General features: G+C 42.5%; 1 protein-coding gene across 1 annotated transcript in view; it reads left to right on the forward strand.

The window, feature by feature from the left end:
• The window catches only part of Prkar2b (protein kinase cAMP-dependent type II regulatory subunit beta), a 90,362-nt gene that overhangs the window by 15,358 nt on the left and 47,466 nt on the right, over nt 1-27,538 (forward strand). Inside the window, exon 2 of the mRNA XM_041658586.1 lies at nt 6,835-6,870. Coding sequence (XP_041514520.1) covers nt 6,835-6,870 — 36 coding nt within the window. The remainder of the gene's footprint in view (nt 1-6,834; nt 6,871-27,538) is intronic.

Below are 27,538 nucleotides of genomic sequence, written 5' to 3' on the forward strand. Positions count from 1 at the left end.
AGTTTATTTGGAGGCTGAAAGCGTAAGTCACAAACAATGCCACACCAGTTTGGAATTATGATTAATAGGGTGGTATTTATTTAAAGGGGAAAAAACTTACAGATCACAGTCCCAGACAACAGCCCTCTATGCAACCAGGAAGGGAGTCTAGTCGCCAGCGGAGCAGGAAGTGAAGAGAGAGGAGAGAGGGAAGTGGCCGCTTTTTTAAAGGGCAAGAGACCACGCCCCAATGGGCTGGTATCTCAGCAGCTATAGGCTGGAGGAGTGGGAGGACCTCCCGCAACAGGAGGCATTTGGTTTAACAAGCAGAACAAGATTGTAGGCCTTTTCAGTGATTCTTCAAGTTGGACCTTTCTAAATGCTGAAGCAGTGTCTCATTTCACCCTGTCCTGCTTCCAGCCACAATCCATGTGAGCTGGTTGGATGGAGACCTGGCCTGTATCCCTGCTGCAAACAGTGTTCCTCAGATGCCCACACCTCACACGGCCACCTAAAGCTAAAGCTGACCATGAACCATGTGGTTTGTAATCCATGTCTCAGCAGTTAGGGTTTGGAGAAGCTCCTTCCCATTGGGATTCTGCCCTGGTGTTCCCCTCAAGAGGCCAGTATATGGTATTTCTGAAGTACAGAGCAAGAGCTTGTGGGACTGTAATGAGTATCTTCAAGTATTTGTAGGAGTGACAGAAACCCACTGGCTTTTAGTAGAATAATAGAAAATAAATGCTATTTTTGGGACCAAGAATTGAATATGTACAAAGTATACATGAAAGGATGGGAATCAGCACAAGGCACCCAAGACCAAGTTCTCAGCACAAAGAATCTTCATTTGCCCCAGAGAGTCAAAAGGCAGGGAAAGTGAGACAAAGACAGGAGATGGAGGACAAGGGAGAAGGGGACAAAGGACTGCCTCTATGGTGTGGGAGGTCCTTCTGTCTGTGTGTTGCTTTGATTGGTTAATGAATAAAGGAACTGCTTTGGGCCTATAGCAGAGCTGTAGGGGAACAGAGATGGGGGGAGGGACTAAAGGGAATGCTGGAGGAAGAAGGTGGAGTCAGGGGACACTGTGAAGCCACCACCACTGGAGACAGACACTGAAACTTTGCTGGTAGGCCACGACCTCGTGGTGATACACAGATTAATAGAAATGGGTTAATTTAAGAGGTAAGAATTAGCCAATAAGAAGTTAGAGCTAATGGGCCAAGCAGTGATTTAATGAATACAATTTCTGTGTGATTATTTCGGTTCTGGGCAGCCAGTACGAACAAGCGGTTCCTTCCTTGCCGTTAGGCCTCTAGATAGAGGGGAGACAGGTGTGACCCAAAGGCAAATGGCAGTCTATACAAGTGATGTGGGATTCCCCTCTGTATGCTGTGAATATGTGTTATTACCATTGGTTAATAAATAACTGCTTTAGCCAGTGGCTTAGCAGAGTAAAACCAGGTGGGAAATCTGAACAGAGATATATAGAGAGAGTAGGTGGAGTCAAGGAGATGCCATGTAGCTATCAAAAGAGACAGATGCCAGGTCTTTACCAGTAAGTCACAGCCTTGTGCCGATACACAGATGAATAGAAATGGATTAATTTAAGGTGTAAGAGTTAGTTAATAAGAAGCCTGAGCTAATAGGCCAAGCAGTGTTGTAGTTAATACAGTTTCTGTGTTATTATTCGAGTCTGGGTGGCCAGGAATTAACGAGCAGTCTCCACCTACAAAATACAGGAAAAGGGGGAAACCCCTTGTTAGGATGAGCTGGCTTGTTTTGATTGGGCTTGTTAATTAGAGTAGCCAAATGGGGATCTTTTGAATGCTGGACTTCAATACTCGGATATCTGGACCTTCATGGTCAGCCTTAGGAGAAGAAAGTGGCCAAATACGGGAATAGACCTTGGTGGCTAGCTCTAGGAATATAATATTCTAACAGTTTAGCAAGGCAGAGGGGATGGGGGAAGGGTAAAGCCTGCCAGAGCCATATTTACTTTGTTCTGTCTACTAGAGCCCTTCAGTACGTATTGGGTGCAACTTGGCAAAATATTTTGTTGATCTTTTAAAATTTTAGTTTTTTTCTTGGTTCAAGAGTGAACTTTATTTGATTTTTTTAAACATTGATATATGTTAATTCATTCTGAACTGGGTATTTATTCTGTCAAAAATAATTAGCTTATGCATTTCCATTTACAATTTGACCATCTTTTATTTAGTTAACTAACAGATATAAAAAGTGTTTATTTCTTAAAAAGAGAGAGAGCAACTATTATGAGGACAGGAATGCTAATTATTCTACGGAATCTAAGAGGGTTGAATGTATTTTACTCCAGGGCATATGAACACTGTTCTGCAAAAAGGTCCAGTGTGCCTCTAGTACAGATGGGGTGCCTGAGTGTGTGTGTGTGTGTGTGTGTGTGTGCGCGTGTGTGTGTGTGCATGTGAAAAGAGAGAGAGAGTAAGAGGGAGAGAAAGCATGCAAGAGAGAGAGCATGCACAAATCACGATTCAGATCCTATTTGTTTAGCTTGGAATGTCTCCAGCAGCATCATGCCCAGAGATGAAAGCAGTGTCCATGCATTTTGAAGACAGGTCTCCTTGCTTTGTGCTTTTAACTGACTTCTGTTTTATGAACTATCTTGCTTTTAAACCTTTACTGAATTCCTCTTTCACCTGTTTTTCTAAGTTAGGTAAGCCCTGGAAGCAACTGTTTGTGGAACTCTGAAGAGACTTGGTTCAGCCCTTCAGGGGCAGAGACTGTTAGAATCCCCCCTCCCCTGCCCTGTGCCTGTGTCCACCCTTGCAGCCAGGAATGAAGCAGAAGCAGAGGCTTGCTCTATGTACTTTACAGTTTATCGATCCATCTGGTGGGTATTGACTTAGCACGTTTTACGTGCCAGGGCAGCGGGTACAAAGAGTAAAACAGCAGTTTCTGTGGACAGAGGAAGCGCTCAGGCAGAGGTTCTCCAGTTCATTTCAGGTGTGGGAACTTTTCCTCTTGCTCTAGGTAAAGGAGGACAGTTGTCTGGGTTCCTGGGAGCACAGGAACTAAAGAGAGTTTAGTGGCACACAGTGTGTCAGCAAGAGGATCTTACCGTTCAGATTTTGTAAATCAAAATTAAGCAATTCATCAGATTCTATGGGAGTGATTCAGTGGGCCAGCAGCACGACCCAGGGCCTCTTTTGTGGGCTTTCGTCGTAGTGACATATGCATCGCCACCCTGGCCTTTCTCCTGCTCTCTTCCCTGGCTCCCTGGCTCCTGAGAGAGCGTGTAGGTCATTGCTGGCCAGATGCACACTTACTTCCAGTCTCCTCCCTTATGCTGATAACTAGATTAAAACTTCAGAAAAAAACGTGATGTCTTAACTTCCTGCCTACAAGTGTATGCAGAAATGGCTTGTTGCTTTGTCTCTTAAAGAGAGTATGGGGGTATAGATATGAGGGACTGGAATTTTGCTAATTACCAACACTGTACATGTCTTGACAGGGCAAACCACCTGCCCTGTCACGACCCATCTGGTTAACTGTCCATTCCTTGACCCCATTTATTGTGAAGATCATCTTCACGTGGCTTACACGTTCACAATTCGAAGGTAGATCCAGACTCTCGAAAGCCTGTCAGGGAGGGACACACGAAGGAGTGTAATTTGTGGTGTTTAGGTAGATATGGACTTCAGCATATGAGGAAGAAGACAACATGGTTAGACTCTCCCACCTGTGTGGGACTTTGAAGAACATGAATGTTGTGGATGGAGTCTGGCCAAATGGATTGTTCTGGTCACTTACATACCACAGACTGCGTGACAGCAATGGGATAGCTCTCATGTCAGTAAAATTCCAGACAAAACAAAATATAAGAAAGAAGGAAGGGAGGGAGGGAGGGGGGGAGGGAGGGGGAGGGGGAGGAAACTTAATCTTTTGATACATATGATAGTTCTGCTGGGGAAGTTAAAAAACTATTATTTCTATGCATATGTGTTCATGGGGTGTGTGTGTGTGTGTGTGTGTGTGTGTGTGTGTGAAGGAGAGAGAGAGAGTACACATGGAAGCATGGAAGTTGGGGGACAGCTCTATGAAGTTTACTCTTTCCTTTTCTCTTTACATGTTCTAGGGATGCTAAGCCATCTTGACAGCCCACTACTGGGAAAATCTATATATTAAAACTGTATAAAGTAGTCATGTGTATTTCTATGCACAGTTAGTATCTAGGCTCAGATGGTTACAAATAGACTCTTGCAGACTTGAATGTCTAGCAGGTTATTGAAAAACCATACAGGGGCTCGCAACCTGATTTATTTGTGAAAGAGCTTACTATGCAAAGTTTGAATCTAAGTTTGGATCCCTGAAAAACACATAGAGCCCTGTGAGAGTGAGCCTGGAATCTCAGTGCTCCTCTGTGGACACGGGAGGCAGAGACAGCAGGATTCCTAGAAGCTTGTAGCCAGCTAGCTTGGAATATGTAGAAGGAAAAAAAAAAGACAAAAGCAAAAACTAACAATTCCAAGAGACTGTCTCAAACAGGGTGGAAAGGGAGCTTGAAAACTGAAGGTTGGCCTCTGCTATAGAGCAACACACATGCATGAACACACACAGTATACACACACACACACACAAAGATACAATAATAACAGGTGTCGTACAGAACACAACCCTGGGATGCAGGACTATCCTTCTTGTCAGGAGTGTTCAGAGGTTGACTGTGCTCTGAGTTAGTCTGACAATTAAAATAGTTCCCACAATTTCAGAAGACATATCTGGATGTATAGGAGTATGGTGGGATGTATGGATGTCATGTTCAAGACCCTAGGCTTTGATCCCTTCCAAAAGGAAAAGACGCTCTAGATGATAGGATTGTTGTGGGAAATCTTCCTTAAAGAAAAATGGAGAGACGTAAGACCCCTGGCCTGGAGAACATACCACACTGGAGGCCACTGTGGCTTCTGACGAGGCTGGCGGGCTGGGGCACTGAGCAAGGGGTCTGTGTTCCGTCCCAGGGCTGTAATTGGCCTTTTACCTTCACCTGTCCACGCTCCCTCACCTGCATTCCTGTGGTTGGATTAATCTCTGCTGTCTCAAGTCATTGTCCTTGTAAGCCTTGGAGGGAGGCTCTGTTGGGACTCCCTTCTTAAGGATACAAAAAGGGGTTTAAAGTATTCATAAAAACCATGGGTATTGTGTGTGTGTGTGTGTGTGTGTGTCGTGTGTAAACAGTTTACCTAATTAGATTTGTTTGCATAAGTAATTTGTTTCTGCTGAATTACTATAGTATATAAATATAAATAAGAATTTTGTTTCTTGAACAATATGGAGAATATAATTTTTCTATCATATATTAGATTGATTGAGACAAGGTCTCACTATGTGGCCGTTTGGCCTGAAGCTCCCCACGTAGACAGGATTGGCTTTGAACTCAGAGATCTGCCTGCCTCTTCTTCCTCCGTGCTGAGATTAAAGATGTGCACCAGTTTATGTATTGTTTTAATAGGTGGATTTTGAGTTATTTCACAAGGTTAACCCTTTATGTTAGTGAAGATTGGTACGGAGGAAAATGCACTGACCTCTCACTGTACAATTTCAGAACTCAGTACCTCCCTCCCCTCCCCTCTCTTCTCCTCCCCCACCTTCCTTTCTGCAGTGTTTCTAGATTTTTGGCCTCAAACTTTGCTGCAGTGTGTGTGTGTGTGTGTGTGTGTGTGTGTGTGTATGTGTGTGTGTGTGTGTGTGTGTGTGTGCGCGCGCGCACACGCGTGCGTGTGTGCATGTGTGTGTGAGAGAGAGAGAAAGAGAGAGAGAGATCTATCACAAGTTCATTTCTTTAAAAAAAAATTTCACTGTAGCATTTCCTTATCAAAATCCCATAGAGATAATGAAGTTTAAAGCTTGGAGCATCTGCCTCACGTAGCCTTTCTCCAAATCCTTGTTCCTGTGCCAACATACTCTTCATGGAACCACAGTGCTGAGAATTGTGTCTTCTCTGTCTCTGTAGCGTAAATAGCCTTCGTAATTGCTGCTTTAGAAGTCTTAAAGTGTTAACACATAGCATAGCAGACCCATGATTTTTTGAATACACATGCTGGCCCTTCTACGTAATGTGAATCACCCATCTATCCATTTCCCTTAAAAGAACATCAGAACTTTTCCATTTCTTGATATATTTATGTCTGCACATCCCAGAACCGAGTGGAATCAGGCTGTGGGCAGACAGAGCAGTGGATGCGGCGTGCCCCAGCCTGCACCCACGTCTTCCTGTGTGCACATTGTATGTCGTGGATGTCTTACACATTATTCCATCTAGGGCGGGCAAGGGTGGACTATCCTTCACCTAAGCATGAGTTTATTTTCCATGAACATTTTTAGTTTCGTTTCCGTTTCAAAAGTCTACTGCTCAAACGGCCTGTTTATATGTTCCTTTTCCTTTCTCTATAGCTCTTCCTCAAGACTCGCCCCCCCCCCACCCCAAAGCAGAGTGAGAAGGACAGAGCTTAGCTGGCCCTTGGTGTAGCTGCTCCTTTGTTTCCTAGCAGCATTTATAGGTTTGTTGTCCTCCACTTAGGTGGCATAAACGTGCTTTAACAAAGGGTTTGTATTTAAAGTCTTTAGGGGAAATTAATCTGATAGGTAAAACATTGAGTTTACGTTATGTTTCTTTAGGGATTTTTATTCCTTTTGTTGGTAGTAAATGCTTTATTCTGACCATTTAATTTTATATGGTTTATGTTTATTCTTGTATTATTTATACATTCTAGTTTATATTGAACTTATGGAATTATTTAACTGACTTGAGTCTCTCTTGGTTTTAGGATAAATATGATTTAAAAAATCTAATCATATTGTTCTGCTCTTTTCTTTTAGCTCCAGTTATAAACCGGTTCACAAGGCGCGCCTCGGGTAAGTCTGTCCTACGGACTTCACTCGCTGCTAATGGTGACATTTTAAAGATGATAGCTGTGCTGGACAAAACTGTACAAAGAATAATTAACAGGGGGAAATAACCTATCTGTTCATCTTTTTTTCTAAGAAGAACCCCAGTGTGATATAATGATATATTAGGAATTAATTGAAAATTGATTAATCCGCGAGTCTGTGTTTAAGTCCCACTGTGGCCCAGGCTTCATCTCAGTCTGCGCATTTTTCTTCCTTCTGACAGAACGGCTACTTGGGTGACTTTCTCACTCACCGGGGACAGTTTAGAAGCAGTGGTTTAACGAATGGGCAAAGGAGACCTAGAAACGAGAGGGGGCGTTTTTAACCATTAGCTGGAGCCCTCTAGAGTGGGAGCAAACCACTTGACGTTTTTAGTCGCTGTCTTAAATATTCCCTGGTGCCCTGAAATGGTGATCGGTGTGGGCCCTGTGACCCGTGGGGTAAAGGGCACGCAGCTAAAGGCATTTCTGTCTACACTAGTTTCAGTAAAGGGAGTTGGGGTGTGTAAATGGGAAATTCACTCTGTGGAATATCTTCTCTGAGAGAGGACTGATGGGAGGGCCACTCTTCCCCTTACATACAGGTAGAATTATTTTACTCAAAAATAGAAGATAAATATTTCATACACTTATCTTTGAAGTCAGATATTAGAAATTAGTTTATTTTATAAAATTGCCCAATTTCTGTTGTGTTATAAAACTCAGAAAGCTTTAAGCCTTTTTTTTTATATACTTTGCTAGCGGTTAATAGAATAATTTACTCTTGTACGCAGTGACCAGGTCTGTAATGACAGAAAGGAAGAAGGTTTGCTGCGCTGCATGCTTATTTTAAACAGCTAATGCACGACGCAGGTTTTAGTGCCTTCTGTGGAATAGGTTGTGTTTATGTCTGCAAGGCACTGAACTTTATCCAGAGCAGAGCCATGAAACACGACTCTCAAAAACGGCAGAAACCAGGAAGAAACAACTGTAATCAACGTCGTGTATCTCGCCTTTTGAGTGTGAAGTCCATCCAGTAGGAACAGCTGTGGGTCTTGGAACCATCCCCCGTCCTGCCCTGTGCTGTGTGAGACGTTTGTTTATGAGTATGTTCCATTAGTACTTTTTATATGACGTATTCATCAATACTTGATGGCTCAGTATATAGATTAGTGTTCAAACACCATTATTCTGCCTCTCCCCCTAAATGTGCATGCATCCACTGTATCTCCTTAGGACCTGGCTGGAAATGTAGCTGATGAAATACTAACTAGCAAATACAATTCAAATGTATTCTTTTCCCACCGACAGACATTTGGAAGTACAAGTGAAATGAATAAAAAAAATTATTATAAAATAACAATAAGCCAGCGGGCGGTGGTGGTAGTACTTGACGTTAATCCCAGCACTCGGGAGGCAGAGGCAGGCAGATCTCAGCGAGTTTGAGGCCAGCCTGGTCTCCAGAGCGAGTTCTAGGATACCCAGGGCTACACAGAGAAACTCTGTCTCAAAACAAAGACCCCAAACAGAAAACCAAAATAATAACAGCAACAACAACAACACAACCTGTGAGCCTAAAAGATACAAAATTGTCATAATGTGTGCTGAAAACCATGATGAATGGGTCAGTGTCGATTGCGAATCCAGGAGTACTTTGTAGAGTGCCCTGGTCAGTCGTTCACTGTACACACACACTTTCAGACTGCGAGCCGAGAGACATGAAATCATGTGTCTTAGGAAAACAATAACAGTGTTGTATATGGGAGAATGAGGATGTAGTTAATCATTTACATATCTATATTTTGCCTTCTTATAATTCTTATGAAAATTTTTCTACATAGTTCCTGGCTGCAAACCATAGACTCAGTCTTGGGTACTCTGGGAGGGAAATTCTGCAGTTCTGTTAGTGGAGGAGCATTCCTTCAGCTTCTTATAAAGAAACATTTCTTTAAAAAAAAATCACTTGTTAAAAATATAGAAAATTGTATGTAATTACTGAGATTGCCTGAGGAGTCTTTTTGGTCGAGTTTAATTTCAGTCATATTTTCCTCTTAGAATTAAACTGTAAAACTCTTAAGAACTAGAATCTATGAGAAAGAAAATAAGTCAGATAAAATCACCCAGAAGTCTTTGAATTTGTTTCTTTTACAATAATAATTCAAAAAAGAAACCCCTGTATTTGTTACAAAATAAGATAGAAACACCGTGTGTTACAACAATGTCGGTGGTGCTGGTGCTTGGTCAGTGCTGGGTGGATGAAAACTCAGTGAGATGCAGTTTCTCATATTCTAAGTTCCTTATACCCCTGAGTTTGGAGCTTTTTGTATTTAATTATTTTTTTTTAAGATTTTATTTATTTATTATGTATACAGTATTCTCAGTATTCTGTCTGAAGGTATGCCTTCAGGCCAGAAGAGGGCACCAGATCTTATTGCAGATGGTTGTGAGCCACCATGTGGTTGCTGGGAATTGAACTCAGGACCTTTGGAAGAGCAGGCAGTGCTCTTAACCACTGAGCCATCTGTCCAGCCCTAGCTTTTTGTATTTATATTACATCAATTAAAAATAATTTTCAGACACAAATCAGTTAAATAAAACGTTCTTCTCTTATACTGTTCTGGCTCATGAGGACGAGAAGTATGTTTATAAGACACTTAGCAGGTGCACTGTTTAGGCTCGTGCGTCTTTTTTACATTCACTTTTATTTGTGTGAATGTACATTAAGAGACACCGTGACCACAGCAACTCTTACAAATGAAACTTTTACTTGGGGCTGGCTTACAGTTTCAGAGGTTGAGTCTGCCATCCTTATGGCAGGGAGCGTGGCGGCATGCGGGCAAAGATGGTGCTGGAGCTGAGAGAGCTACCTCTTGCAGGTAACAGGAAGTCCACTAGCTGTCACACTGAGGGCAGCTTGAGAAAGCCTCTTGGTGACATACTTCCTCCAGTAAGGCCACACCTCCTAACAGTGCCACTCCCTTGTGGGGAGGAGCATTTCCTTTCGAACCACCACACCCACAAGCCTGCCAGTTATTGGTCCTATAAGTAAAAGGGCCAGTTGTCATCAATATTGCTAAATAGAGTTCCCATGGCTTTAGGTCCTCAGTTTTCAGAAGCCAGTTCACTACTTAGTGCAGGGTGAAGGCGGTGGCAGCCTCACGAATGGAATAGAATATGTATTCTAATGCTAGAAATATAGAGCCTGGCCCTGCAGGTCTGTTGGGTAAGTTCTATGAAACATGAAGGTGGTTGTCGCTTGCCTGCTGAAATACAACTGCAATACACTTAGGGTGTCTCCCATGCAGCGCCTTAGACCCACAGCACCTTACAATCCTGTTATTAAAAGAAAACGTCTGCTTTAGTTCATTTCTTTTCGGGAAGGGGCGTTTATAGACACTTCTCTTTTTTTTTTTTTTTTTTTTGGTTTTTCGAGACAGGGTTTCTCTGTGGTTTTGGAGCCTGTCCTGGAACTAGCCCTTGTAGACCAGGCTGGTCTCGTACTCACAGAGATCCACATGACTCTGCCTCCCAAGTGCTGGGATTAAAGGTGTGCGCCACCACCGCCCGGCAACACTTCTTTAAAAATACAGAGAACTGTTTTTCTCCTCCTTTCCTTTCTTCCTCCTTCTTCCTCCCTCCTCTCCTTCTCCCTCGCTGGGAGGCTCACAATAATATTCAAGTTTGTCCTAAGGGCTAAGTGGTTTCCATAAGACCCTCCCACAAACATCTACTCTCTCCTCAGTACTAGTGGCAATGCATCTTTCGAAGGGCGTGCTTTAAATACAGCCAGCAAAACCCTCACGAGACATAGTACTGTAGCCCAGCAGAGAACAGTGTTAGCCTTGGAGTCGTAACATTGACGTCAGTCTTTAATCAGTGTATCTCTTTTTTGTTGTTTGCACATTATAGGATTCCAGCAGATACCCAGTGTTTTCCCTGTGGTTTTATTTCTAAAGTGGGAGAGGGAGATCCAGCCAGAGACAATGCCTTGCCTTGTGAGGGCTGGTCTCTCTTTTTGTTTTTTTTTTTCTAAACACAAGGTTTTATTTAGAAAAATAAATTTACAGAAAATTTCAAAGAATAGCTGAATGAACACATTGACCCAGATTCCTTGATTGTTAATTCATTATTTTGACACATTTGCACACGCCCCTTTCTTTATACGCCACCACACATATGCACACATATTTTTAGTTTTTGAGATGAAGGTGTCTGTGTAGCCCAGGCTAGCTTTGAATTCAGGATTTTCCTCCCACCCTCCGGCTCCTGAGTGTCATCGTTCCCAGTCACACTTTAATCTTTTATTGACCCTTTCAGGAATCCTAAATATCTGAGTGCACGTCTGCTAAACTCAAGGACATCTTTCTGCACGTGGGAATCAACGGCTGTAAAGGATATCCTGTATCCTACCGTCTTTAGAGTCAGACTTTCCCGTTGTCCTACTAAGGGCCCCCCCCGCCCCCCATTAACCACTTTTGTGTCTTGGTTTTTCTTCTCTTTTGTAAATTGACTTCCTAGACTTTTTTAAATTTGCTTTTCTGGCATTTTGAAGGTATTCCTGACCCATTATTAGCTGCAGTGAGTTCTTGGGCAGCGCAGACACCGCAGCTGTTGGTCAGCATGTCCCGCTGTTGCCCACGGAGTCTGCGGAGTCTGCGTTGATGTTTGGCGTTGCTTTCAAGGTCTGAAGCAGTCCTGTGCTAAGAAGCGCTTGTTTCTTGTGACGGGTGTACGCGTGCATTCACACACGCACCCAAGGACTTTTGTGAAGATAATTCAGTCTAGTGTTTTGCCATGGATGTGGATTTGTATAGTCAATTTTAACAAAGATAAACTTTCGTTATTTTTTCTAAAATTAGCATTAAGAAAATTTCAGAGCTGAAATTAAGGTTTGTCCGTCTCAAATACTCAGTGTGTAAAGTGACATTAAAAGTAAAATGAGAAAAAAATGCAAAATTAATTCTTAAGAAAATAGTGAAGCAGCCAGCAGCAGTTCACATCTTGAATCGGGAACTTACGTTTTGCCTTGTTTTGGAAATATTTTATAGCCTCGTGTTTGTCTGTGTCTCAGTGGTGAGAGCCTTTCATCCGTGGTCCTTATTTTCCCCCAGACTGTTCTCATATGAGTCTCCTCTGCTGAGATACGGCAGTTAGGGAATCCTCACCTGTACTCCACGGCGCATGCCGAGAAAATGCTACTTTGCTAATTAGTTCACTAATTGATTCTGCCAACATTTACTAAGAGTCTCCTGGGTCCTAGGTGTACTGCTAGGGATGCAGGAATACGATGCCGTCCGTGCGAAATTCACAGCCCATCAGGGAAACTGGCCATGACTCATAGGATGACAGATGCCATGGTAACCACAAAGGAGAAAACCTTGTCTTGTTAGGACATGGCTCACAGGGAGAGCACTATTAAAGCTGGTAACACTGTACATTTGACAGAGAACATAAGGGTATTTGTGCTCCATCACTAGTAGTGACTTTTATTCGGTATCACTTTAAAGTTCAGGCTCCTTAGTAGCTTTCCTGAGACTCAGTTTCTCCAGGTGTGTCTTACGAGTTTTATTGCTGTGAAGAGACACCATGACCACAGCAACTCTTATGAAGGGAAGCATTTAATTGGGGCTGGCTTACAGTTCTGAGGTTTAGTCCCTCATTATCGTGGCAGCGTGCAGGCAGACATGGTGCTGGAGAAGCTGAGAGTTCTACATCTGGACCCACAGGCAGCAGAAGGAGACTCTGGGCCACTCTGACAGTTGCTTGAATATATGAGACCTCAAAGCCCACCCCCACAGTGACACACTTCCTCCAACAAGGCCATACCTCTTAATATGCCACTCCCTATGGGCCAAGCATTCAAATACATGAGTCTGTGGGGTCGTTTCCACTGGACCCTTGTAGGCTTGTAGGCATAACATAATGCAAAATGCATTTAGTCTAATTTCAAAAATCCCTTAGTCTATAAAAGTCTAGAGTTCAAAGTTTCTTCTGTCTGAGAGTTATGCAAAATCAGTTTCTCTTTCTCTCCCTTAGTTTTTTGAGATCGGGTTTCTCTGTATAACAGCTCTAATTGTCCTGGAACTCATTTTGTATACCAGGCCAGCTTCAAATTGAAATTAAAATCCATCCCTGCTTCCTGAGGGATGTGCTACCACCACCTGCTCCACCCAGTAAGAGCCATATAATCTCCTGACTGTAATCCCCTATAAAATTAAAATAGAAAACAGATTACACATCTCCAATATATAATGGCACAGAATGTAGGGAAGGAAGCAGAGTGAGGAAATACTGGACCAAACCAAGACTGAAAACCAGCTGGGCAAACTCCAGTCTCCACATCTCCTTGTTTGATGTCAAAATGTTCTTCAGATCTCCAGTTCTTTTCAGCTTGTTGACTGCAACACACTTTTCAGCAGGAATCCCAGGGCTCTGGCATCTCTAAGGTCGTGGGTTCTCCAAGGCAGTCCTTCACAGCTGCACACAATGGCTTCTTTAGGCCTCCACGTAGGGATACTCTGGCCTCAGCAGCCTTCCTTGGTTGCAGAGGAAGATTCTACAACCCCTTTTTGTTATTCTTGAATCTAAAGCCAGAATCATGTAGCCAAAGTTGCCAAGTTCTGCTGCTTGCTGTGACTGGATTATGCCCCCCCCCCTTGTTCAATTACATCTGTTTTCTATGGCTTCCTTTGGTTCTGGAACTTGCTCTGTAGATCAGGCTGGCCTTGAATTCAGAGATTGGCCCGCCTCAGCCTTCTGAGTGCTGGGATTAAAGGTATGCACAACGACAACCAGCTCTAAACTTTTCTTTAATTCATTTACACGGATTGGTCTTGCCCTGAGGTCACCACTCCCTTTACTCCAGTTAAATCTATTTATCTTCGTGAACAGAGGACTTAGCCCCATTTCACTTCCTGGTGCCCCTTTTCTCCCCAATCTGTACATTTTGTATTTTTCCCTGTTCAACTTGTTGCTTTTCATTATTAATCTTCATAAGAGTGAACTCTTAATAACCACCTGACAGAGTCAATACCAGGCTGTTTTTGAGATTTCCTTTACAAACACAATTAATCCAAAACTCTTCACTTTAGCCTCGGGCATACTTTTTAGACAAGGACAAAAAACAGCCACATTATTAACTAGAGTGTCACAAGACTGGTCTCTAGGCCACTAAAATTCTTCTCCTCTGGAACCCCTTGAGCTGGGCTCCCATAGTTCAGATCCTCCTTGTCACCCCTGTCTTCCATGTTCCTACTATTATGGCCTGTTAAACTGCACTTAAAGCATTCCATTCCTAACCCAAGGTCTCAAGGTCTAACTTTCTCCAAACGAAAGAATAGTCAGGCTTATCACAACAGTACCACCTCCACAGTGACACACTTCCTCCAACAAGACCAGGAGATGCCGAGAGCCTTGGAAGTCACCCTGGCAAGGATGGAGCCCATGGAGCATCCTCATTACCAGCACACAGCCCTGGATCTGACCAGGAATAGATAAAATGGATACTTCGACTCAGCATAGCCATTCTTAATATGATTATGGTTTAAGGTTTCTGCTGCACAAACAAAACCCTTTTCTGTTTCTTTGTTTTCTTTTCCTAATATATTATAGACCAGTCTATAATTCATTATAGACCTCCATAAAATGTGGAATTTCTATAGATATACCAGATTTCTATAGTATTTTATAAATACTCTTTATTTTGGTTTATTAATCTTGTAGATGGCCACGGCTTAGGTGTCACAGCCTTGGTGTGACCTACAGGAAATGTGGAAGTTCTCATAAAAAGATTTCATAAAAGAAAATTACAAATTTAGTTCTAAGAACCCATTATTCAGAAACCAAGCATTTTATTTTGCCAGAGTGGAGTTTTGTCATATGGATTGCCACAGGAATGAGTGGGGAGCCCTTGGTAGTAGGTGGCACGTGGTAGCCATGTTCCAGGCTCAAGATTGAGATAATTTTGCTGGGGAAGAATGAGCATGTCGTAGTTATGGGGCAAGAAGTGGAGGATGCGTGAAGTTTTGTTGGAATTATGGAAGCCCAACACAGATTGAGGATTGCCTCTTAGACAGTGTCTGGTGACGATGGTAAAGTTGGGGCGACTCTGGAATGTGCACCTCAATGTCGTGAATCTTGGAGAAGGATGGCAATGTAGGGAACTCTACAAGGCCTCCCGCTATCTTTCCTATTGCAGCATACAAGGGGTGGCACTCTCTAAGAAAAGTAATGTTCTATGAAAAACGTAGACTCCGGTTCCCTGTGGGAGAAGTGTTAGAAAGGAGAGACCACAGATCAACACTTCTACAGAGCACTCAACATTGTTGACAATGAACCCATAAGTACTCTGCATTCTTGAGGAAGTTGCAGGCAAAGGGGAAGTTCAAGGAGTGGAGAGAGATGAGTTTGGTAAAAACATAGTTGTTGCTGGGTGATGGTGGCACACGCCGTTCATCCCAGCGCTTGAGAGGCAGAGGCAGAGGGATCTCTGTGAGTTTGAGGCTAACCTGGTCTACAAAATGAGTTTCAGAACAGTCGGGGCTACACAGAGAAACCCCGTCTCAAAAAACAAAAGAGAAAACAAAAAAAAAAAAAAAACCCAAACAACAACAAAATGTCTGAGAAAGCGTCGTCATGTGGGTGACCAAGGGTAACACGGTTGAAGGCACGGTTGGACTGATGGGGTGTAGGGTTGCATTGATTCTCTGTAAATGCTTGTTTAAACTAAACTTAAGGCTAGTTTTAACCTCCCAGTATTTAACTGCAGAAGGCAGTAAGAAATGAAGAGGTCCTAAGTTGGGCAATTATTTTCCACTTACTGATTAAATATTTAGTAAGAACTTACAGTGCTTAGCTGTAGGCTCAGCCCAAGGGAAGACAGTGATGAGGGTCTTTGGATCCATTGGTTATTACATGTGATCTGGATAAAATACTTAAGTGGTCTCCTGTAAAAATTGCTTATTGTGATGGTTCATGAAGAGAATGATTAGAAAACTCTGGGTGTAATCCCTGCCATGTACTAAAGGCTAAATGTGTTTTTATTAGTTCAATGTCTCAAAATCCAATAGAACCAAATGTCCTAATAGCCATTCTGGGTTTTTTTCTGTGTATTACTGCTCTTAATTTTAATTAGTTGAAGTATGTAAGTCCATAATTTTTCGACTTAGCACTACCCCAAATTTGAATTAAGTTATCATTGTAATCGCATGTGTAGAAAATTTCTTTCTCAGGAAATTCGGGATCAACCTACCCCTGGACCCAGCAATACCACTCTTGGGAATATACCCAAGAGATGCCCTATCATACAACAAAAGTATATGCTCAACTATGTTCATAGCAGCATTGTTTGTAATAGCCAGAACCTGGAAACAATCTAGATGCCCTTCAATGGAAGAATGGATGAAGAAAGTATGGAATATATACATATTAGAGTACTACTCAGCAGTAAAAAACAGTGACTTCTTGAATTTTGCATACAAATGGACAGAAATAGAAAACACTATCCTGAGTGAGGTAAGCCAGACCCAAATATGAGGAACATGGGATATACTCACTCATATTTGGTTTCTAGCCATAAATAAAGGACATTGAGCCTATAATTCGTGATCATAGAGAAGCTACGTAAGAAGGTGAACCCAAAGAAAAACATATAGGCATCCTCCTGAATATTAACCTTCATCAGGCAATGAAAGGAGACTGAGACAGAGACCCACATTGGATCATCGGACTGAAATCTCAAGGCCCAAATCAGGAGCAGAAAGAGAGAGAGCACGAGCAAGGAACTCAGGACCGCGAGGGGTGCACCCACACACTGAGACAATAGGGATGTTCTATCGGGAACTCACCAAGGCCAGCTGGCCTGGGTCTGAAAAAGCCTGGGATAAAACCGGACTCGCTGAACAAAGCGGACCATGAGGACTACTGAGAACTCAAGAACAATGGCAATGAGTTTTTGATCCTACTGCACGTACTGGCTTTGTGGGAGCCTAGGCAGTTTTGATGCTCGCCTTACTAGACCTGGATGGAGGTGGGTGGTCCTTGGACTTCCCACAGGGCAGGGAACCCTGATTGCTCTTGGGCTGACGAGGGAGGGGGACTTGACGGGGGGGGGGGAAGGAGAGAAATGGGAGGAGGTGGTGGGGAGGAGGCAGAAATCTTTAATAAATAAATAAATAAAAATAATAATAAAAAAAGAAAATTTCTTTAGCTAAGAGCAGAAAAACATCTTCTCTTCCCTAAATTATCAGCTGTATCTATAGACTGTTTTTTGAAAACTGAGATTGCCTTTTAAAATTTCACCTTGCTATTTTAACGTGTGTAAATGCTGCCACCTGACCCCACTTCCCTAGCCAATTTTGCCAGCTGCTTCTTTTGAGCCAATAACTAGAGAATGAGCGATACTGTCCTTGGGTTCTGAGTCCATGAGCTCCGTGAGCTATTTTATTCTAATTTACAATTGATCAAGGTTTTTGATATCTAAAATATTAATGCTTCAGTTAGATGTCCTCAGGCTGCTCTTTCATACCAGTGGCCCCAGCATTCGGGAGGCAGAGGGAGGCAGATCACTGGGAGTCATGGCCACCCTGCTCTACATACAGGCCAGCCACAGGGTGGAAAACACAACCCAGCAGAACCTCAACCACTCATCAGGTCTCTCTTTCTACTTCCCCTTTCTTGTGTGTTTTCTTTCTTTAGTTAGGAGTTATTCAAAACAGAGAATGTTGGCTTTATTATCTCCCAGAAGGCTTCATAACAAGACAACTAAAAATTTAAGACAGAAACGGACGGTGTGCTGTTTTCATAATGATGGAAAGGAGAGCAGTTCACCTAAGAGACTGGCCACATAAGCCCATTTCAGGGCAATAAGTGTCACCAAAAAAGGTGACAGTGGCCTTCTTAGCTATTTAAAAAATATCCTTAAAGACTTTCTTAGTCATGTTGTCCCTTTCTAAGTAGACTAGTAGTTTAACATATCCCTCGCATGGCCCACGGATAGTGAGGCATGGACCTCGAGTGCTGTGTGGCTGTTTTCTGATAGCCCTTGCCTAGATGCTCTGTGAGGTCTGAGCAGCTTGTGAGTGGCAGCTGCAGCAAAAGGGGAAACTCTTGTCCACCATGTCTGCCCTGTGACTTTCCAAACTAAACCGTTGCCTTCTATTGCATTTCTGTTTGGTATTTGTACTTTTAGATTCTGTGAATCTAGTGACTGCATCGTTTTGTTTTTTAAATAGCACATTTATAATAGCACAAGAGGGGGTCTATTTAGTGTATTTTAAAACAAACAAAAAAATCCAGAATAGCACGGACCTTAAAATCTAGAATTATGTACTATTGACAAAAACATTGGTATTATATCTTACAGTTAGGAGTTAAATGGAATTAAATATTTCCTTTAGCTAAGTGGTTGCTTCAGAAGGGGTTTGTGGAGGTTCGGTTGTAGAGTTGGAGGTTGTAGCTGAAGGGGTCAAAGTCCATGTCAGGATGAAGGCAGAGATCACTCTGAGATGACTCATCAGTCACAAATGTTTTCAAGGATTTCCAGTTCCCAACCTTTTCTCATCTGTCACTTTGTAAAAGAATAAAATTCTCTAGTGGGGATATGTAGCGTGATTTCTAATTGTTCCTAATAATAAAAACCCGGAGTCAGATATTAGGGGGTAAAAGCTGAAAGATCAGAGAAGCAGAGCAGCCAGCCACTGTTTCTGACCTCTACAAAGTGGGGTATCCTGTTTTTACACGCCCTCAGACTGAACACTTGAACTCATAGTCCTCTCTCTGCCCAACCGTTTCCATTCCGGTCTCCACCTCCCTAGTGCTAGGATTAAAGACCTGTGACTCCCAAGTACTGGGATTAAAGGTGTGACCCACCACCACCTGTCTCTGCTTCTCTTTTAGACTGTGTCAATCTCGTGGCCTTGAACTCACAGAGATCCTTCTGCCTCTGCCTCCCCAGTGCTGGGATTAAAAGTGTGTGCCACCACTGCCTGACCTCTATGGCTAACTAGTGGCCAGTTCCGCACTCTGATCTTTAGGCAAGCTTTATTTGTTAAAGCACAAACAAAGTATCACCACAAGGATAAGGGTTGTTTGATGGCGGATCAGTTAGGCTGGTTCTGAACCCTCATGGTAGTAGGCGAAAGCCAGTGCTGTTGCTGGTGAAATGAATCGGGCTCGGATGTGGGCCACCAGCGTTCTCAGTACTGCTTCCCCAGTGGTGGCTAAGGAGAGTCACTGGCAGTTCTTCACAGGGGATTTTAGACCATCTCTGTTTAACAGGCACAAAGAGTGATTCAGTTCCCAAGGTTATGGCTAAGGTCATATTCTTTTTATCTTCAGTATTATCGAAATACTGAGTCAAAATAGTTTTAGATATTTTATTAAACAGGAGTAGGGGCAATAGAACTATAAAACTGTTGCATACTTCATCATCAAATCACGCAGGTATTTGTGACTGTTCACGGGAAACAAGTCAAGCTAGCCATGTCTAGCTTTTCTTTTTTGAGACAGGGTCTCATGTAACCAGGCCTCAGCATCATTAGGTAACCAAGGATGACCCTGGGTGTCTCATGTGTGTCCATGCCTGGTTTATGCGGTGCTAGGGACTTAACCTTGTTCTTTCTGAGCTTGTGTTCTGTCCTTCCAGTTTGCAGCTATTTTCTGTCGTGGTTTTCATCCTGAATTTTAAAATCACGTTAAATATTCTTATGATAAATTCCAAAACATTAAAAGCATTTGTTGAATAAATTGTATTGCTAGCATTGTTTTTTCTATATAGGTTCTTATAGGTGAGGAAGTTAAATTAGTGTTGTTATTAATAGGGTTATAGGTATTTCTACTATTTTAAATACGTTCTTTGAATTTTATCCTGTTCATCGCTAAATTTTCTGTGCTCCGAATTATGGGTTTGCATATTTATGTTTTTTAGTTTAAGTAACTGATTCCGATTAATTTCAATTTAAATTTCACTGTTACCCAGTTTCCCTTAAAACATTTTAGAAACCTGAAAATACCACATTATCATTCAAATTATTGAAAATGTACTGTGATGTTGAAATTATGATATTGAGTATCTAAACATATCCTTACCTGTGTTTCTAGAAATTGTTTGTTTACATTTTATTCAGATTTATTATTAATCTTTATTTCTCCCTCAAGAAGGCAAATAAAACCTTATTATCTGCAAAATTCAATTAAATTTATACAATACTTTTTTGTTAGTTTGTTTTTAAGATTGGGTTTCATCGTGGTTTGACTGGCCTGGAACTAGCTATGTAGACCAGGCTAGCCTTGAGCACACAGCGATCCACTTGTGTCTCCCTCTGAGGGACAGGATTAAAGACATGATCTTAGTTTATATACCCTTCACATTCTTCAAGCCAAACAGTAAGTTAATGGTATAGGAAATTCGCGAGGACGATACTACAAACTGAATGTGCCATGCTTGATTGGTTTGTAGCATTGTAATTAATAACGATCATATTCCTTTGTCATGTGGATCCTATAAAAGATGCATCAGCCTGCTTCCATCTGTTTGTAGAATATAGAAACAGGTGTGATAAGCCTTGTGAGTACTCTAAGACCTGTAATGTTAGGTAGTAGATGCGGTCTGATGACTTAGAAAAGAGATAAGGCACGGGGAGGGGGTGTGATGGGTGAGACTGTGAGAGTTGGGACTTGGCCTCTCCATTTTAATTTTTAAATTTGAAATGATTCCCAGCTTCTGTATTGTCAGTAACAGTGAATTAGAATCTTTTTTTTAAATTTAATTTTGGCCTTTTAATGATGAGGTTTTATTTCCTACTATAAAGCTGAAGCAATCCTGTGCATCCGTATTGATGCCATTGTAGTTGTGATCAGTACACAACAGAATTTCATTAGACCAGTGTTCTGCAACAATGGAATTTAGAGTCTAGACACAATATGGTGTTGTGTGATTGCGTCGTAAAAATACATTCATACTTGATGTATGTAGAAGTGGAATTGCTTAGCCAAGGCTGTAGGAGTGGGGAATTTGTCCAGATGTTGTCAGATGCCCTATAAAACAGCACACTAATTCATCTTCTGTCCTCGGTTTAATATAGTGTGGAACAGTGTTACAGGACACTTAAATGTTTCCAGTGTTACAGGTCAGTTACTCGGCTGGTATTTCCTTATTTACTAAGCCTCTGTGCTCACCATTTGCCGACTGTAGTTACCCTGAGTGGCCTGGTCCGTCTCTTTCTTCATTTCTCGTTTGTGTTTGAGCTCAGGCGCTCCTAAGCTAAGCACTTGACCTGGAGAGAATTGCTTAGTGTCCAGACACCAGTCTAATACTGTTAAAAATGTAGTGGCGGAAATACCAAGTTCACAGAGTACTGTTGATTTATGAGACTATGATGTATGCTTGCTAAGATTATTAATACTACTAAGGGTTTTAGAAATGAGTAGAATGTTGAATGTCTTCATAATGTCTATATAATCATCAGTATCTCCTTCTTTACAAGATGACAATCAGATAAATGTCAGTGTATTTCCTAGTATCAGAAAATCCTCATAGTCATGTGATGAGCTTTGCTTCTTCAAACATGGTCAATTATGGTCTTAAAGTGGAAGTAACACGTCATACCAGAGTAAACTCTTGAACCCAGAATTAAGCTCTTGAATCTCAGGCACAATTCAGAAGGCGTTATTGGAAGAGCATTCTGCCTTAGGGTTTGGAGCTAATGATTATGTAACTGGAAACTGTTCTTGAGGAACCCAGTAGTCATGGTAAGAGGTGCTGGTCAGATGTGAGGAGTATCGTGTCGTGCAGGAGACTACATGGAGCATGGCATTCTGCATCTGTCTCACAGTTTCACGTGTGTTAAGATCACGTATACCATATGGCATTTAAAATAATAGTCACAGTGTCATTATCTACAACTGCAAGAGAACTTTACCCAAATGTAGGAAAGTGTTGCTGTTATAATTTGTAATTTTTAGGGACATACGCACCTCTGAAGTGGTTGTATTGTCTTGATAGCACAAATCCTTTTAAGTTTGATTTAATTTTAAACTGACTATAACAGAAAAGTGAAATAAATACCTGTACATTTGCACAAATTATGTTTGTGTAAAATGAGGACATGATTGTTCCAAGATTTGGTTTAGGAAAATTCCTTCCTCCCTCCCTTCCTCCCTCCCTCCCTCCCTCCCTCCCTCCCTCCCTCCCTCCCTCTCTCTCTCTTTCTTTCTTTCTTTCTTTCTTTCTGTTTGTTTTTAAGGTAGGGGAGTACAGCCAAAAGCATCTGGAAGAGTCCAGAGCATAGAAAGTAATAGACTATAAGCGTGGCCAGCAGATTGGACCAGGCCATGAGAAGAGAGAGAGGGAGAGCTAGAGGGGAGGACAAAGAGAGGACAAAAGAGAGTGAGCTCATGGCTGAAATGGTAGGGTTATTGGGAACGAGAAGCTGGGGAAGGGAAACCCATGAGCTGGAGAAGTTTAGGGTAGGCAGCAGAGCCTACCCTAAAAAAGAGCCAGGATACCAAGTTGGACTCTCTAACAGGATTCATGATACTGCAAGAGCCCAGAGACCAGCATACACTCCAATGTACCAGTAGGCACCAGGGGTAGCCATTTGTCCCTTTTGGGACCTTGACAGTGTCTTAGGACACTTCAGAAAGGCATGCTCAGTCATCAAGTACTACCCTTATTTCTTTTTTTAAAAAATCTCAAGACAACTGAGGACATTAGTAATATGGTATGGCATGGGCTAAAGATAGTTTCTATTGAAAAAACAAGTTCCATGCTTTGAGTCCACTTTTACTACAAACTCGGAATATAACCAAAGCCTGGCGTTTCAAAGGGAAATGCTTCAGGTGATGTAATAGTTAATCACTTACTGGCTGCTTACCTCAAGCTAGGAATTCCTCTAAGTGTTTTTGTGTTATTGATTTGACTTTTTTTCATTTATTTTAACATACCGACCACAGTTTCCCTTCCCCCTACTACCGTTCCTCCCTCCTCTTCCCATTCCTCCATCCACTCCTCCTCCTCTCCATTCAGAAAGGAGCAGGCCTCCCATGGGAGTCAACAAAGTATGGCCCATCAAGGTGAGGCAGGACCAAGCTTCTCCCCCATGCATTTTGATGGACAAGGCAACCTAGCATGGGGAATGGGTTCCCAAAAGCCAGCTCATGAAACAGGAACTGGTCCTGATCCCACTGCTAGGGGCCCCACAAACAGACCAAGCTATGTAACTTGTCACGCACATGCAGAGGGCCTAGGTAGGTCCCATGCAGGCTCCCAGCTGTCTGTCTAGAGTCCATGAGCTCCCACTACTTTAGGTCAGCTGGAATGACTTATTCTTTTTTATATACATTTTTAATTGATATTTATTGAGCTGTACATTTTTCTCTGCTCCCCTTTCTGCTTCTCCCCTTCCCCCTTCAATCCTCCCTCAAGGTCCCCATGCTCCCAATTTACTCAGGAGATCTTGTCTTTTTCTACTTCCCATGTAGATTAGATCTATGTAAGTCTCTCTTAGTGTCTGCATCGTTGTCTACGTTCTCTGGAATTGTGGTTTGTAGGCTGGCTTTCTTTGCTTTATGTTTAAAAACCACCTATGAGTGAGTACATGTGATAATTGTCTTTCTGTGTCTGGGTTACCTCAGGAATGACTTATTCTTTAAAGTAACTCTATATAACAGGCACTATTCTAGAACAGAGCTAAGATAAACATATCCACTGGCCAAATCTTTGCCTTGGTTACATAGCAACCAGTGGGAGGGACAAAACGGAGATTCAGATATACTGTTTGCGCAGTTGTGTGCTGCATACCAGAGTTCTGTCAACATTGAATACATACCCAAGGGTAGCTCCTTATTTTATAGATGAGTATTGGACTTACAGTGGTTGTAATGTGCAATTATTCCTGAGGCCTAGGCAGGAGGCTGAGTCTCTGTTCTGAGGTCTGGCTGCTTGTCTCCCTCAAAACAAACAAAAGCCGGAAAAGCCTTGGTGAAGAGGAGGGATTTCTGTTCAGTTGTGGCTGCCTCTGGGAAGGTAGATCTAAGAGCTGTATTCAGGGATGCCGAGCAGTGTCCGACCTCAAGAGGGAAAGGAGCAAACTCAGGACAGGAAACATGCGCAGTAGAGCAGTCTTGGTCACACTGTGGTCTAGTTGGTCATTATCAGCAACTGGAAAGTTGATGTCCCTGGAGGTAGCCGTGCCTGCCAGCAGCAGTCCCAGCACTTGGAGATGGAGAGGAGAATCACGCGATTGGATCCAGTGTGGCCTGTTGCCATATTCAGAGAGATCTTGTCTTGGAGGTAAAAGAAATAGAAACTTGCTTTTGTATGAATTAGTTTGATTCTTGCCACAGGATATTTATTAGTTCCTGAAGTCCCTGGTGACTGTAGGAGGACATGACTTGGAGAAAAGTGTGCATCAGAAAGGCAAAATAGAGTGAGTGAGGCCTCCAATTTAGGACAATGGCTTCTAGGCACCGTGCTAGTGGTCTGGAACACCAGATGTTGTGAACATTGACAGTTGGCAATCTGTCAGCAATAGCGGGGGAGACACAATGTCTGCGGTAGCCCGAGTAACTCCCTGCTCATGGGACATCAGGTAAAGCTGGATCTTTGTATCACAGGAAAGAACTTCAGAATGAATCAGAGTGAAGTAAAGTTAGCAAAGGTATTCACTCCTAAGCTTCCGTGGGAGACGAGGACAGATGGTGTTGGCTTAGGAGAAGGACAGTCACACCTGGCAGAGGGATGTGGGTGCCTGTTTGCTTTGTTAAGAGAGTCCTGTTTAGGTGTCTCTGTAATGGCTATGCACATGTTCTATGGCTTTCTGGTTTACATTGCACAAAAGGTACCATTTGCAACAAAGTAAAGTTTAAATGGTATGTAAGAAATACAGGCTGCTTTCCTTACTCCTCTTATCTGAAAGGTAAAAATGAAATTATAGGTGGCTTTTATGAGGTGTGCCATTTGGAAATACAGACGAAAGGAGTACTGTCCACTAACATCTTGGCCCTAAGTAAACAAGATTTTTTGTTCTTAACATCCTTGTTTTGAGATGCCTTTCAGAAAACACGTGCCAATTTTGTGGACAATCTAAAAGTTTTTGTACCCAGCCAGCAGGTAGATAGAGATCCTGTTAGGTTTTAAGAAAGGGGGTCATGGAGAGGGGTGCAGGTTCCAGAGAATGTCCGTCAGCTTCATTAACTCCCTAAATGTATGTGGTATGATGTGGAGTGGGGGAGGGATGGGTGCACACACGCACCTGCCTGCCTGCCTGTCTATATGTCTGTATCATTGTCTCTGTTGGCACACTCACTTGCAAATGAAAGAGACAGGCAAACCTGAAGCGATAAGGGCGGCGGCGCTGCGTTCCCAGCACCCCAGCCGCCTGCTTGGCTAGCTTATGCCCCGAAATAATTACACGGACACTGTATTCATTTAATTACTGCTTGGCCCATTCTCTTCTAGGCTAATTCTCACATATTAATTTAGCCCATTTTTAATCATCTGTGTGTAGCACCCCAAGGTGCGCTTACCGGGGAGATTCTAGCCTATGTCCATCCTGGGTCGGAGTTTCATCCCGGGAGTGGGGCATGGCGTCTCTGCTGAGGCATCTGCTCCGGAGAGAGCTGTGGAGTCTGACCTCACTTCCTCTTCCTCCCAGCGTTCTGTTCTGTTTACTCCTCCCACCTATCCTCTAACCAATAAAATGGGCCAGGGCAGTTCCTTTATTAGCCAATGACCTTCCTCCATCACAAACCCAGAGCTCCTGGATGCTCACTCCTGTTTTCCCACTTGCCAGTGTGACTGCAGGTGACCTCTTTGGATGTACATCTTTCTCTCTTGAGAAACACTGTTGTTTTCAGTACCTCATGTAGAATGACAAGAACTAGCACTATGGGACAGATGTCATTGTTCTTTTAGAAGAATAGGGCCATTATCTTGCCTAGCAATTCATCCAGCTACTGAAGGAAGAATTCCCAGGGAAGAAATAATACTTTACTTTTATGTTAGTATCTTTAAAGAGATACTGTGGGGAGTCAAGGTCAGCCTTTCATCTTGGAAACCATTTTTTAAGTGTTTAAAAAAAGGTTTTGGTGTTTATCTGTGCTTGTGTTTGTGGTCAGGTGTGTGTACCGTTTGTATGCAGTACCCTCAGAGGCCAGAAGAGGGCTTCAGATCTCTCGAGCTGCCCTTGTAGGTGGTGAGTGATGGGACCTCTGGAAATGCAGCAAGTGCTCTTAACTACTGAGCCTTCTTTCCAGCCCCCTTAGAATCTATTTATAATGTTATTTTCTTAAGCAAACAACCACTTGCTTCCATCACACTATACAAAATAAAATAATTACACTTTAAAATCTGATTTTTTTTAAATTTGTAAGTGCTTCCATTTTATAAGAGGACAATTGTTTTCTATAATAAAAAGATAAGGTAATTGATTGTGTGGAATGATTATATTTTCATAACTACCGAAATGATGGCTTTATAATGTGGTTGCTTATGGTGCTCTCATTTCAGTTAAATGAACAATCACACTGTGTATTGTTTGCAAGACACTGTGCATTTTTCTAAACTGTTAAGGATGAGGAAGGAGAAGCTTGTGCCCAAGCCGCTCAGGTACTTTGTGGTGTCAGCTCGTCAGAGTTGTGGCTAACACCGATCTCACAGAGGTGAGCATCACCCACTCTGATTCTAAATATATATCCTAACACAGAATGAACAAAAGGTAGGTACACACACACTCAGGGAGACTGTGCACGCGTGACTGTGTGTGTGAGTGTGTGTGAGTGTGTGTGTGTAGTGGGGGTGAATCAGCAAAGAAAACACGTAGTCTTTCCACTCAGTGTTCCCTAATTCTGAGTTACCTACATTAGAAATACACAGTTTTGGTGTTCTAATCATTATTTTTGAAATCTTTTAAAGAAATTAGGAGAAGAGGAAATATATTTATGGAATCTTATGTTTACTCAAATATTTGTCATTTAAAGGCATTTAAAATTTTCATTTAAAAAGGTCTTCTGTGTGGTTTTTGAGATAGCAATGGGGTGGAGCCCATTGATAACCTCAGCTGCAATGTTTTCTTTGAGATAAGGTCTCTTGTGGGGATCAGGGGTCTTACCGTAAGCACTGGCAGTATAAGTGCATGCCACCATACCCAGCTTTTCACATAGATGCTGGGGATAGAACTCAGGTCCTCAAACTTTTATGGTATACACTGTTAGCCCCTAGTGCCCCCTGCCCCGAGATAGGGTCTCTTGTAGGCCACTTTGGTTGTGAACTTGCTAGAGGACTGAGAATGACCTTGAACTTCTACTCCTTCTGTCTCCACTTCACAAGGATAAGATTACGGGTGTGCGCCACACCTCTGGTTGGTAGTCCTGGAGACTGAACTTGGGGCCTTGTGTGTGCTGGACAAGCATTACACGCTCTAATCTACATCTTTTTTACAGAACAAAATTTAGTGTTTTACCCATTACAGGTGTTTGGTTGTATGATATTAAGCGTTCACATTGATGTGCACCAGGCACCACCGTCTGCCGACAGAACTTTACACCTTAACTAACCGTATGCGTTAAACACTGAACTCCTCATCCTACAGACACCTCTGTCTCTGTGAATGTGAGTGTTGTAGGAATCTCATTAGCTACACTCAGTCCCGCTGTAA

This window comes from Microtus oregoni, unplaced genomic scaffold (genome assembly GCF_018167655.1).
Source record: "Microtus oregoni isolate MIOR12 unplaced genomic scaffold, Mior012 000009F_ref0000495, whole genome shotgun sequence".
Classification (NCBI taxonomy): domain Eukaryota; kingdom Metazoa; phylum Chordata; class Mammalia; order Rodentia; family Cricetidae; genus Microtus; species Microtus oregoni.